Source organism: Stegostoma tigrinum, chromosome 4 (assembly GCF_030684315.1).
Source record: "Stegostoma tigrinum isolate sSteTig4 chromosome 4, sSteTig4.hap1, whole genome shotgun sequence".
Lineage (NCBI taxonomy): Eukaryota > Metazoa > Chordata > Chondrichthyes > Orectolobiformes > Stegostomatidae > Stegostoma > Stegostoma tigrinum.
The window spans coordinates 7,246,970-7,261,157 of record NC_081357.1 but is presented as its reverse complement, the minus strand read 5'-3'; the positions used below and the strand labels follow the sequence as shown (position 1 = coordinate 7,261,157).

At 41.4% G+C, this 14,188-nt stretch overlaps 1 protein-coding gene across 4 annotated transcripts in view; it reads left to right on the top strand.

The window, feature by feature from the left end:
• Positions 1-14,188, top strand: part of LOC125452341 (cullin-9) — a 176,803-nt gene that overhangs the window by 117,188 nt on the left and 45,427 nt on the right. For all 4 annotated transcript variants that reach the window (XM_059645126.1, XM_059645123.1, XM_059645124.1 and 1 more), the window contains exons 21-25: positions 2,066-2,193; positions 3,848-4,030; positions 8,866-9,023; positions 10,429-10,630; positions 11,767-11,938. In XM_059645126.1, coding sequence (XP_059501109.1) covers positions 2,066-2,193; positions 3,848-4,030; positions 8,866-9,023; positions 10,429-10,630; positions 11,767-11,938 — 843 coding nt within the window. The remainder of the gene's footprint in view (positions 1-2,065; positions 2,194-3,847; positions 4,031-8,865; positions 9,024-10,428; positions 10,631-11,766; positions 11,939-14,188) is intronic.

Here is a 14,188-nt window from a genome sequence, read left to right as displayed (position 1 = left end):
TTTACCCCTTGTTCAAATCTCAAATGAGTGATCTGGTTGCTATCACATTGTGGAAGGTTGCTGTATGCAAATCAGCTACCATGTTTCATTCACACAACAATGATTTCTCTGTAATAGTACTTCATTGGCTTGAAAGTGCTTTGAAATATCCAGTATTCATATTTAGTAACATTTTTGTAATTTCTGTGATTTCTCTTCAGTTACTAGTAATTATTGCAACAGTTAGTTAACTAACTTGCCAGCTCATTATCACTGTTTCTTGAGTTAATTCAATCTTATAAATGTTGTTCTATTCCTAAATTTTTTGAATTTTGGGTGAGACAAAAGCTTTTTATTTTATTTGTTAAAAACTTTTTTACACTGTGACTGTTTAACTTTGATAAGGAATAGGCATTAGATAGATCCTAAAAATCAGAATTGACCAGGTACAGGGACCAAATAAAATGCGACTTGAAATGGGAGTTGAAATTGCAGAGGCACTGATCACAATTTTTCAGTGTTCCTTGGACCCAGAGGACTTGGGAATTACAGATGTTATGTACTTGTTCAGAAAATGATGCAAGAGTAAGACTAGCCACTACAGATGAGTTAGTTTAACTTGGATGGATAAGCTTCTAGAAACAATATTTCAGGATAAAATTAAAAGTTACGTGGACAATGTCTGTCAATTAAGGAAAGTCAACATGATTTCTTAAGGGAAAACAGTGTTCAGCTAGCTTGCTGGAGTTTTTCTTTTGAAGAGAAAACATTCCTGGGTGATGCTGTTAATGTATTTGAGGGCTTAAAGAAGTGTTTGTTACTGACGTGAGTAAAGTTAGAGCTCATGGAATAAAAGGAAAAGAAGCAACTGGGGTAAGAAAATTGACTGATAGAAACAATCGATGGTTAATGGATATTTTTCTGGCTGGAGCAAGTTCTCAATGGAGTTTATCAGGGTCAATATCGGCATGCTTTTTCTGATATACGTTTAATGATCAAAATCTTTGTGTTTAGGGCTTGTTTCAAAAATTGCAGATGATACAGAATTCATGAATTGTGAGGACAGTATAGGGTCACAAAAGGACATTGGCGAATTGGTAGAATAGGTCGATTGATTTCAGGTGAAGTTCAACAAGGAGAACAGTGACGTGGTATGTTTTTCAAACATGGAGAGACAGTATAATATAAAGGGTACCGTTCTGCACGTTATATGGTAACAACCGAATGTAGAAGTTCATTCAGAATGGCAGGGCAGGGAGAGGGAACAGTTAAAGTGTATAGCAGGAGCGTAAAATGCAAGAGCAAAGAGGTGATGCTGAACATGCAGATGACACCAGTTGTTTCAGCTGGAGTATTGAGAGCTGTTCTGGGCTCCCTACTGTAGAAAAGAAGTTATGTGAATGTAATGCATAAGAATGTGAAAGGTTCCAGGATCTTTCCCTTTGAAAAGCGAAGGCTAAGAGTTTTAATAGAACTTTTCAAAATAAACAGTCGGTACAAAGGATATGTGGAAAAATTGTATCCATTCTTAAATGGATCGATAATGAGAGAGCACAGCTTTAAAGTCAATTGAAAAAGAAGCAAATGTGGTGTGAAATGTTTTTTTTAACGAAGCAAGATAGGGCCTGGAATGATTGGTTGCAAGTGAGGTGCAGGTAGATTTAATAAGGGATTCAAGAGAGCATTGGTTGATCTTTTTGATTAGAAACAATAGTTTGTTACAGGGAATAACACTACGTGGTGCACATTTGGAGAGTTTGTGCAGACCTTATCTGATTGCCACGTCTTCACCATAACTATTTTGTAATTCTGTTCCTGTTGCTGTTTGTTAGTTGCTAGTTACTAGTCTACAGATATTCTGATTTTGACATGTAGTGAGTTGCTGGTTGCCACATGTGAAAGTGCAGAAACTCTGGTTGTGATCACAAGGGCTGTGCAGAAAGGGATTTAGTATTACCCTCAATGTGGAGGTGGTCTTTGCCTTGAAGCAGTTAAGTGAATTTGTTCAAAAGTGGGATTTGAAAATGAGGAATGGAAATCAGCTGGACTCAGTCATTCATACATACAAGTTGTATTTGCTTTGCAGATGGTAAAAACAAATCAAAAGACAGCAGCAGCAACAGCAGCTCTGGAACTGTGAAAGGGCAGATGGTGAGCAAGCCCAGCAGCATCTCCGGAATAGCACAGTGTTGGCATGAAGTCGTACAGCAACAGGCAAGTGCAGGGATAAGGAATTTCCCTGGTTTGGTGGAATTCTGACGTTGAGATCATGGAATTCGCCATTTTAATGTGCTGCTTTTTGTCCTCTGCCTGTCCTGGGGTGCTATTACCTAGACTCTTCTTGCTTTAATCCACTGCCAATTCCAGCTTGCTTCGTCACTATTTGTGTTTTGGAGATGAGGAGGCCTCAGCTGCTGCCGCCATCCTACCTGCGAGGACTTTCCTGTGGTCTGTGGTCTTGATGGGTGATTGGTAAGGGAGGGCATGAGTGAGTGAGAATGGAGCTGAGTTTGAAGGGATGGCATGAGTGGCAGTGTGAGGTTGAGTGTGGCTAATGTAATGTAAGTGTGGAGGGAGGAAGAGGGGTGTGTGTGGGTAGGAGGATTGATTACAATGTGGATGGGGAGAGGGGCTTCATTGAATCATTTATCATCATGTTCTTTTGAGTAAATGAAATAATAACTTGTTACAAAAAACACACAGCATTTTATGTTTGTGTTGATATAATGTAGAAGCTTTAATAGTAGCCTGCTGCTATGTGTTACTGTGCTGAGGTAACTCATGAGATGTTACTTCAGTTGTAAACTAAAACTTAAGAATACAGGTCAGTGATATTATCGCTTGTTATAATCCCTGCTTTCCCGTCACTACTTAATCTCTCGTCTCTCATCTTTCATCTTTCTCAAACACCTCTGGGGTCTTTTGCTTCTGTTGAAGAGCGGCTGTCAGTGTTTCACACTTGTGTGTGCCTTGGTTACTGAAAGCTGCTGTTAACTTTTTCGCACCACAACCCAGATCATGCTGGATGATGTAATTTAATTAATTGGCCTTGTTGAGGTGGTGCTCATTTCTGATTGGTTTAACACTGGATCAATCTATAATTAGCCCTGCTTCTCTCAGGTTGTCTAAACCACTGAATTATTTTAAAGTGCAGTGAGGGTTTGTACATACCAGATCTCTCAACAGCAATGAGTAATGGCAGAATTAGTTATTTATCTCCAGGAGAATTCCACACTCTTTGAACAAATGACCTGTAATTGTTACTATTCATTTGAAGTGCTAGTGTAATGCAGCTTTAGTTTTGTTTTATTTGAAGCAGGACATGTCTGACATTGCATTGCAGTGCGAGCCTAGATTATATGCTGAATCATATTATTGGGCATTAACCCATGATATCCTGACTAGAATGTTCTACGTCCTGAACTAGGCTGGGCTGACATGCAGTACTCATAAGAGGGACAGTAATCCCTTTACTCCATATTAGCAGTGAATGTTGAAGTCCTAGAGTATGTAAGCAGTTTGCTTCAATACAACTGCAGGGTAAGCACAGGATGTGTTTGGTTGGTTGTGAATTAGAAAGTAAGATATGAAACACTTTCACCTCTTAACCATTCCACGTGTTATTGGTTAATTTTACGGAGTGTGGCTTCAATTTGTGTAATACTTACACATGAATTAATACTTGAGGTTCTCAGTTGCAGAAATATTATGTAGTTTTACTCACTGGCCCTGCAACTCAAGTATATGGCTTAAACATTGAGCTTGTTAGAGGCAGAGTTTTGGTACTGTAATTTTAAAATTCACACAAATAATGTAAAATTGGCCTTGGTACTGTTATCATTTGTTCTGATTGTTCATTTCCTGTCAGGTGAAACGATTCCTGGATGGAGCATGGAATTCTCCTGATTTTGTCAGACGTTACAGGGACATGTACCTGAAGTTGAAGAATGCCATGGAGGAACTGTTTGGGCAGCAGACCGCCTTTGTATTAGCACTGCGAAAGGGCTTCTCAGCAGCACTGCTTCAGCTGTCCCATCTTACTGCCATGCACGTAAGTGAAAATATGACCACCTCACCTTGTTTAACATTTCCAAGTGCACCCTACCCACCTCACATTGCTTCAGCTCAGGTGATATCCAAATTCAAGCATTGAGTTGGTCCAGCACAGAAACAGACCCTTTGATCCAATTTGTCTATGCCGACCAGATATCCTAAATTAATCTAGTCCTATTCGTCAGCATTTGACCCATATCCCTCCAAATCCTTCCTATTTATATACCCATTTAGATGACTTTTAAATGTTGTTACTTTAGCAGCCTCCACCACATCTACTGGCAGCTTGTTCTGTACATGCATCACCCTCTGAGGAAAACGTTGCCCCTTTGGTCCCTTTTAAATCTTTCCCCTCTCACCTTAAACCTATGCCCTCTAGTTTTGAACTCACTCACCCTGGGAAATGACCGTGGCTGTTCACCTTATCCATGTCTGTCATGATTTTAGAAATTGCTATAAGGTGGTGTTTCAGCTTCCGATGCTGTAGGGAAAATAACCCCGGCCTATTCAGCCTGTTGCTATAGCACAAGCCCTCCGATCCTGGCAACATCCTTGGAAGTCTTGCCCGAACCCTTTCAAGTTTCACAACATCCTTCCTGTAGCAGAGAGACCAGAACTGCATGCAGTATTCCAAAAGTGGCAACTCTTGTACTCAATTCATTGACCAATAAAGGCAAGCATACCAAACGCCGCCTTCACTATCCTGTGTACCTGCGACTCCATTTTCAAGGAACTACGAACCTGCAATCCAAGATCTTTGTTCAGCAATTCTCCCCAGGACACTACCATTAAGTGTATAAGTGCTGTATCAATGTACATAAGAAATGGGAGTAGACTCCATTTCCCACGCCTTGATCCTGTTCTGTTCTCAAAAATCTTGGTAGATTTAATTGTGACATTAACTCCACTTTTGAGCCAACCCTTGATTACCTTGTCGCTGCTCTTTTGGGAAAAGAATCTCCAGACAGAAGAAATTCCTCCTCATCTACCCTTATTTTGAAACTGTGCCCTGTATATTTTTTACTGCAGGAACTTCTCTCCGCATTATCCCCCTCAGAATCTTGTTGCACCTCATTCTTGTAATGCCCAATGTATGTAGGCATAACTTGCTCAGTCTTTCTGCATGAGACAACCTGTTCACCTCATTAATCATGGTGGTGAGTCTTTCTTGAACCAATTCCAAGGTAAATGTATCCTTAAGTAAGGCAAAAAGAAAACTCAACAGCATGTGTTGATTCACCACCACCCTGTGCAGTTGTAACAAAATTTTCTAATATTTGTATTCCATTTCTCCTCCAATAAAATCTAACAGCCATCCTAATCAGGCTGTACAGACCTACTTACATTTTGTTTCATTTGTGACGATGTCCAAGTCCCTCTGAACCCCACAGCACTATTATCTCTCTCCATTTAAATAACATTCTGTATTTCTATTCTTTCTGTTAAGGGATAGTCCCACACTGCTGATGGTATACTCCATCTGTCTGATTTTAACCTATTCACTTAACCTGTCTGTAGCCTTTTGCACTTGTTGTATCCTCCTGACTTGCTTTCCCATCCCTCCTTTAATTGCCAACAAATTTGACTGGAGTACACTTGGTCCCTTGTTTATGAATATTTGAGGCTTGATCCCTATGCCAACAGCCTTGTGGATTTACCTGCAGCTTTCCATCCCCTCTACCCTAAGGAGTGGTTCAAGAAAGCAACTAACCACCACTATCTCCAGGACTCTTGGGGATAGATACTAAATGATGACCTAGCTAGTGACAGCTGTGTCCTGTGAACAAATTAAAAACAAAATCACATCCCCAACAACAGTCATCTTGCAGGCATATTTGTGTAATGACTATCCTGTCATACCTATTTAATTTTATTTGTGCCTTTTGTGTCAGCATATCTTCTGTCACATTCTATTTTGACTTGGGTCTTTTGACTTGACCTTTCTTTAAAGTAGGTTATGGCCTATTGGTATTATTGCTAGGCTATTAATCCGGAGACCCAGATAATATTCTTGGGACCCGTGTTCGAACCCTGCCATGGCAGATGGAATTTGATTCAGTAAAAATCTGGAATTGTGTCCAGTGATGACGTGAAACTTTTGTCGATTGTTGGGAAAAATCCTCTGGTTCGTTCATGTCCTTTAGGGAATAAATTTGTCATCCTTACCTGCTCTGGCATTCACTACATGTGACTCCAGGCCCACAGCAATGTGGTTTACTCTCAACTGTTCTCTGGGCAATTACGAATGAGCAGTGAATGTTGGTCTTGCACACAATGCCCACATCCTGAATTTAAAAAAAGCTTTGAAAATTTCCCCTTGTGAACTTCTTTACTCAGCCATATTTAGTTTGAAACCTTCTGTAAAGCTCTAGTTATTCAATTTAGCAGGGCACTGATTCCAGCATGGTTCAAAAGAAATGCATCCCAACAGAACTGCTGTCTTTTTCCAAGACACTGGTGCCAAAACCTAATGAATTGCTCCTACACCAAACATGTGAGACATTCAGTCCTCAGGTATTCCTTACCCTGCTCCAAATTTCCTTGTGGCTCAGGCACTAATGCAGAAATTATTACTTTGTGGGTTTTGCTTTTATAATATAGTCCTTTTGTGCTCAAGCACCCTTAGAAGAATCTGTTTCTTTGTTTAGGCTACATCATTCTTATTCACTGGACCATAAGAATGGGATCATTCCCTTCCACTCCAAGTTGTACTCCCGACAAGGAGATGCCTCTAAGCAAATAACCATAAGAAATAAAAATAGGAGTAGGCTGTTTGGCCCCTTAAGCCTGCCCCAGCATTCAGTAAGGTCATGATTGATCTGACATTCCTTCCTTCCACTTCCCTGCCCTTTCCCTATTACCTTTAATTTCTCTACTGACCGAGAATCCATCCATTTAACCTTAAGTATACACAGCTCTCTGTGTCAAGAAGCTCCAAAGACACTCAACTCTGAGAGAAGAAATTCCTTCTCATCTCAGCCTTAAATTGATGTCTCTTTATTCTGAGACTGTGCCCTCTGGCTCTAGACTCTCCAAAGACGGGAAGCATCCTCTCCGCATTTACCATGTCAAGCCCCTTAAGAGTCCTATGTGTTTGAATGAGATTACCTCTCGTTCTTCTAAATTCCAATCAGCAAAATCCCGACCTCTTTAGCATTTGTTAATAAGACAATTTCTTCATACCAGAAATAATCCTCGTGAACCTTCTCTGAACTGCCTCCTATGAAATTATACATTTCCTTCAATAAGGAACCAAAACTGCTCCCAGTACCCCAGATGTGGTCTCACCATCACCTTGCACTGTAGCATTAAGACTTCCCTACTCTTATATTCCAACCCCCTTGAAATAAGGGCCAACGTTCAAGTAACTTTCCTGATTTACCTGTTGCTCCTGTATGTGAGCTTTGTGCTTTATCCTCATGTATCTCCAAGTCCCTTTGTGTTGCAGGTTTCAGCAGTTTTTTTCCGTATAAGTAATACTCCATTCTTTTGTTCTCCCTTTCAAATGACCAACTTTGCATTTTCCCACATTATACACAATTTGCCAACTTCTTGGCCAGTTAATTAACTCATCAATCCTTCTCTGCAACAACTGCAGCATTCATTTTCTCCCCTTTTGTTGACAGGGTTAATGTGTTTAGCTCTAGCAACAGCCGTTGACAAGTTTGAAAAAAGAAAAGTTGCGTTTATTCTTCTATTGCCGTATTGGATGTCATTTATCATTTTTGAGTTATTTGGATGCAGTAGCAGGTTTGGAAAGCTGATTTGAGGGTTTAAAACAGGGAGCTTTTGCAGAGCTGGCTGTGGGTTTTGGAGGTGAGGTCCCTGGATTCCATGTGCAAGACCTTTGGAGAGAAGATTGAAGTTGAAGATGCGGCATTATTTTAGTTTCTAACAACTGTGGAGTCAATGTTTGATTATTGAGGATGCAATGTATATTTTCTTCCTTTTTTGGAAAAAGAGGGAGGCAACTCCTGGAGAGAGGCCATCAATAATGTCAATGAACACAGACACCGAGAGTGGATGTTGAGTTATCAGTAACTTAGTGGCGGTAGATCTCATGGCAAGAGGATTGGGGACCTTTCAAGGGAGTTCGACGAGTGGGAATGAGGCAGTTGATTGTCTCAAACTTAGTGATAAAAGTGTCCTTTGCACATGTTGAAGTTGAGCATGGTGGAAGAGAGGTTTTAATGCAGCAGTATGCAGTAGAGAAAAGTAGCTGGGCTTGCTTGTAGGGGTGTGAAAGTGAGAGATTTTGGGTTGATTGTTTTTACGTTTTGAGATGATCTTGCAATAATGAGGAAAACCTGAATGAAGGTGGGCACAGTGAAGAAACGTGGACAAATCCAAAGCTACAGAAACTACTGAGGTGCAATTGCTGGGGTTGGGGGTGGTAGAGGGGTCAGTGATTGGGGAAAAAATAATGCCTTTGTGCAGCAAGCAGAAATTCCAGTTTATAATTCCAAATATATTTAAATTCCAAAATTTCAGTTTGGAGAAGAAAATGTTTCTGGAAATGCTATTTTACAAGGGTGAAATCCTTGACAGTTGGCAAGCTTTTCGAGGAACAAATTGATGGCACTTTTCAAAGAGTAGGAGGGTGACGACAACGGTACATAAAGGATCTATTCACAATGTCAGATATTGGGGAAAAGAGGTTAGGTGGTTGAGAATTAATTGAGAATAGTGGACAGGACAGTGTGCCAGAGAGATGATGGTCTGGAAGGGAGCATCAGGAAAGATAGAGATTAAAGTAGGAAGGGCACTTGAGTGTGTTTTGTAATTGAAATCCTTGTAGTAGTGGAATGAGTCAAATGTAACCATGTCCTTCAGGTCAGTGAACGGTTCGCACAGTACATTGATCAACGTATCCAAGAAAGTGAAATGAACACAAGCAATGTGGAAACACTAAACCAGCTGCAGCAGTTCCTGGAGCCGATGCTGTTCCTCTCTGGACTGGAGCTTGCTAACATGTTTGAACATTTCTACAGGTAAAGAGCATGTTTACAGAAATGGTATAGTGAAAGATAATACCTTAGCTATTGGTTCAAGTTTCTAGCGGTTTGATAGATACGTGTTGCACGGAGTTCCAGTTGGAATGTGAGATAAATCAGCCACAAGCAGCCATATCTAAATGGCAACCAATCTTGTGTTCAGTAGCAATGGCTAGCTCCAAAACGAGTGAGTCATCTGACAAAGGAGCAGCACTGTGAAAGCTTGTGATTTCAAATAAACCTGGTGTCCTCCACGTCAGTGTTGTGGAGAGATGGCTTCAAGTCCTGCTAAAGCAGCTGGTGCTATTTGAATTCAGTTATTCAAATCTGGAATTAAAATTTATATTCAATTATATTTTTAAAAAAATGCATTGAGCTCATTAGTAAAGTTTAAGGATTGAGATCTGCCATTCTTATCGGGGAGGTGATGGCCTAGTGGTATTACCGCTGGACAGTCAGATAACATTTTGGGAGCCTGAGTTCGAATCCTACCATGGGAGATGGTGGAATTTGAATTCAATAAAAATATCTGGAATTAAGAATCTAATCATGAATCTGTTGATTGTCGGAAAAGCCCACCTCATCCACTAATCTCTTTTGGGGAAGGAAACTGCCATCCTTACCTCGTATGGCCTACATGTGACTCCAGACCAACAGCAATGTGGTTGACTCTGAACTGCCCTCTGGGAAATTGGGAATGAAAAATAATTGCTGCCTGGCCAGTGACCTCCTCATCCCTCCTTTTGGGGACCTTTCAAGGGAGGTCGACAAGTGGGAATGAGGCAACTGATTGTCTCAAACTTAGTGAGATCTGCTATTCTTATCGGGGAGGTGATGGCCTCCTTTTGACTTTAGACATCGTCGTGTGATTGACTCTTCACAATCCGGTTGGGTCAAAAAATTAGGAATGAGCAGCAAATACTGGCCTTGTCAGAGCTGCCCACCTCCCATAGAAAAGTAAAGTCACCTCCCCACCCTGCACGAACAAAAAAAGACCCTGGGGCCCGCAATTGATCAGGAGGTCACCTGGAGCACTGACTCAAATGCAGTGATTGCCAGAGTAAGTTTGAGCTTAAATATTTTGTCTCAGGCCATGAATCAGGAGTGTTGTGGAATACTTCCCACCTGTTAGGTGTGTGCAGCTTCATTAACATTGAAGATGTTCCATACCCTCCAGTCAAAGTTCCCCACTTGATTGTTAAAAGGCCATGAGAAATAGCAACAAAGGTAAGCCACTGACCCATACAACCTGCTCCACCATTCGATAGAATTATAGCTTTAAGAAAGCAGCTCATCATCAGTTTACTCATCACGAGTTATAATCGGGAGCTAGCTGTGAATGGGGAATATCTGGAAATAAGCTTGCTTCTATTCTTTTCTCTGAACTCTTCCTCATTGACAGATACTATCTGGCGGATCGCCTTCTGGGCCAGGGGAAAGTGTGGTTGGAGCGAGCTGTGATCGATCATATTGGGACCTGTTTTCCCAGTAGATACCCTCAGCAGATGCTGAAGAATCTGACTGCATCAGATGAGCTGCAACAGGAATTCCATCTTTATAGGTTGCAACAACTTGACAAGAAACTGGAAGATCTGGATGATGACGTGAGTAGATAATGTCCACTTAGATTTCGCACAAAGGAAGGAGTTTCAGCACCTACAGTACCTTCACACAAATCTGTACGAGTTTAATATATTTAGTTAACTTGTGAATTTTTTCCCTCTGGGAAATCTATGAACTAAGAGACTTCAGTAACTTGAAAAAATATAACAAATTAGGGCCTTTTTCTATGCCAAACAGCAGATCCAGCCCCCCCCTCTCATTGCGAATTAGATGGACAGAGTGGAAGTCCATAGAATAGTTCCACGTGGGGAGCAGCCAAAATTAAGATCAATAAAGTCAAGATAATTACTCGTAAATCCAACACAGAACTGAAATATCTGAACTCAATTTAGAGTATGAATTTCTTCACCAGAAGTGAGGTTTCAGGCAACCAATTCCAACCTTGGATGACCTGTGTGGAGTTTGCCTGTTCTCCCCAGGTCTATGTGGGCTCCCTCCCACAATCCAAAGATGTGTAACTTAAGTGGATTGGCCAAGCTAAATGTGGGGTTTTGGCAGTTTGGGGAGGATGGGGCTTGGGGTGTTTGAATCTGGGTGGCATGCTCTTTGGAGGGTCAGTGCACACTGGATGGGTTGAATGGCCTCTTTCCACACTGTTGGGATTCTATGATTCAAACAGATATGATGTATTCAAAAGGATATTAGACTCATACTTCTCACTTTTTGTTGTATGACTTCATTAAAATGGTATAATAATCACAATCTAAATTATATAATGCTGATAAGCGTTGCATACAATGTTTATCTTAATGTTTAAGATGACAGGTAATTACTTCTAGATATCTTGCTTTCTGTGCTGTTCTTCCCTACTCCCCTCCTGAATGACACAGCCAAGCCATTAGGGGCTGCATTTCGCTCCTACCTCCCACAGACATGAGAATAAAGGAATAGAAAGAATTGCTGGCTGGCTGAGATGAGGTGGATGGAATGGGAGGAGGTCTGTGAGGTATCAACACTAGCACTGCATATTTTGTAATATCCCATTATGTTGTTCCATGTCAAATTTACGAAATTATGCTTCTGTGAAGTGCCTTATACAGTGTTAAAAATGATGAGCAGCAATGACTATTTGTATTTGTACAAACCTGAGTTTGAAAATGATCTTTATCTTGCTCAGATGATGGAAGATCAGCCGCCTATTACCGAAGAAGAAATGGATTTAAAAGTTCTTGTGCTTTCTCCACGCTGTTGGTCCATATCTTTCCTCTGTTATCTTGATGATCCGAGAGCATTCTTCCCATCTGCCCTCAGCAATTTCCTGGAGGAGTTCTCTGACTTCTACACCATTAGTTAGTATTTTAATCAAATTGAAAATTGTTGTCTTTTGTGCTCAGAACAAAGAAGAAAAAAATGTAAGTTCCAGTACAACAATTAAAACCAAATGAACTGAAATTTGCTGCCCAGAGAGAGTAGTCACATTGTGATCTAATACGAGAGTTATGCTGAAAATTCCTCAAAGGGAAACATTTGCAAGGCAGGGGCATGGAATTACTTTGAAGAGCCCTTAGGTTCAATGTGCCAACTGGCCTCCTGTACTTTAATTCCAAATTGACTTTAGTTGCTTGAGTGTTATATCAGGACTTTTTTCTCTGTGCTGACTAAGTCCACAATTTCAAAGAGTGTGCCAAATCTTAGAATGAAATCTGTTAGCTGCTCATCATCTTAAATGACCCTAGGTTTTAGCTGTTTGAGTTTCTACAACCCCACTTTTTGTGGACTGTAATGTAAGTGAAACAGTACCACAGAATGGGGCAGGTTTGAATTGAAGACTCACTAACTTTCTATACCTGTGTTACCAAAGGAGGTGTTGAGTGAAGGTGAGATGCTCCATGGTGTCCACACTTTCTGAAATTATATCAAGACAGTAATTAAATCCCTGTAGTATAATGAAAGTCTATTCACTGCTTTACTTTGGGATTCACCAAATAGGTGACAGTCATTGCATAAGCATGGTTGGACTTAAGTTGTGTGAAGACACACAGACATCCTCTGTCCTTTTGATACAGTTGTGACTGCCCTGTAACCCAGTGAGATGGCTTCAGAATACATGAACTGAAGTTCAAATTTCAAAATCTTCGGGTCCTCGGTTACAGTCCTGTTCCCAGGCTTCCCCTGTTTCTGCTTCCATTTCTTACTCCTTCTGGCAGCTCTTTCAGCCTGCCCGCTTGGAGCGTCCATCGGAAGATATATCCACTGAGAACTCAATTTGATACTCCTACTGCTGCTGCCTTTAATATCCATTCTTTTGTTTCCCAGTAGAAGCTGCACTCTTGTTCTTTTACAAGAGCAAAGTATTAAAGAAAAATATAGGAAATATCCAGCGTGTGCCTCAATGTCAGTAGAGAGCCACGGTTAATGTTTTTGGTTAGGGACTATTTGTCATACACATATTTTTAGGACAGATTGAGAAAGGGAGGCAAGAAGAAACGAGTTACATTTATGTGACACTTTGTATATTAAAATATTGTTAAATGCTTTTGAGGGAAATTATAAAATTAGACACCAAACTGCATAAGACAATGAGGACAGATAGCCCAAAAGTAGAACAATACAGAAAAGTGAGAGCAAGAAAGCAGCTGGCTGAATAAACCAGTCACCCATTCTGATCCCACTTTGCAGTGCTTGATCTGTAGCACTGTGGGTTACTATGCTTCTGGTGCAGATCCAGATTCCTTTTAAATGAGTTGAGGATTGCTACCTCAACCACCATCAAAGCAGTGAATTCCAAATACCCATATTTTTCAGAGATAATGGGAACTGCAGATGCTGGAGAATCCAAGATAATAAAATGTGAGGCTGGATGAACACAGCAGGCCAAGCAGCATCTCAGGAGCAAAAAAGCCGACGTTTCGGGCCTAGACCCTTCTTCAGAGAGGGGGATGGGGTGAGGGTTCTGGAATAAATAGGGAGAGAGGGGGAGGTGGAGAGAGTATAGGTGGGGAGGTAGGGAGGGGATAGGTCAGTCCAGGGAAGACGGACAGGTCAGGGAGGTGGGATGAGGTTAGTAGGTAGATGGGGGTGCGGCTTGGGGTGGGAGGAAGGGATGGGTGAAAGGAAGAACAGGTTAGGGAGGCAGAGACAGGTTGGACTGGTTTTGGGATGCAGTGGGTGGAGGGGAAGAGCTGGGCTGGTTGTGTGGTGCAGTGCGGGGAGGGGACGAACTGGGCTGGTTTAGGGAAGGGGAGATTTTGAAACTGGTGAAGTCCACATTGATACCATTAGGCTGCAGGGTTCCCAGGCGGAATATGAGTTGCTGTTCCTGCAACCTTCGGGTGGCGTCATTGTGGCACTGCAGGAGGCCCATGACGGACATGTCATCTAAAGAATGGGAGGGGGAGTGGAAATGGTTTGCGACTGGGAGGTGCAGTTGTTTGTTGCAAACTGAGCAGAGGTGTTCTGCAAAGCGGTCTCCAAGCCTCCGCTTGGTTTCCCCAATATAGAGGAAGCCACACCGGGTACAGTGGATGCAGTATACCACATTGGCAGATGTGCAGGTGGCAAACAACTGCACCTCCCAGTCGCTAACCATTTCCACTCCC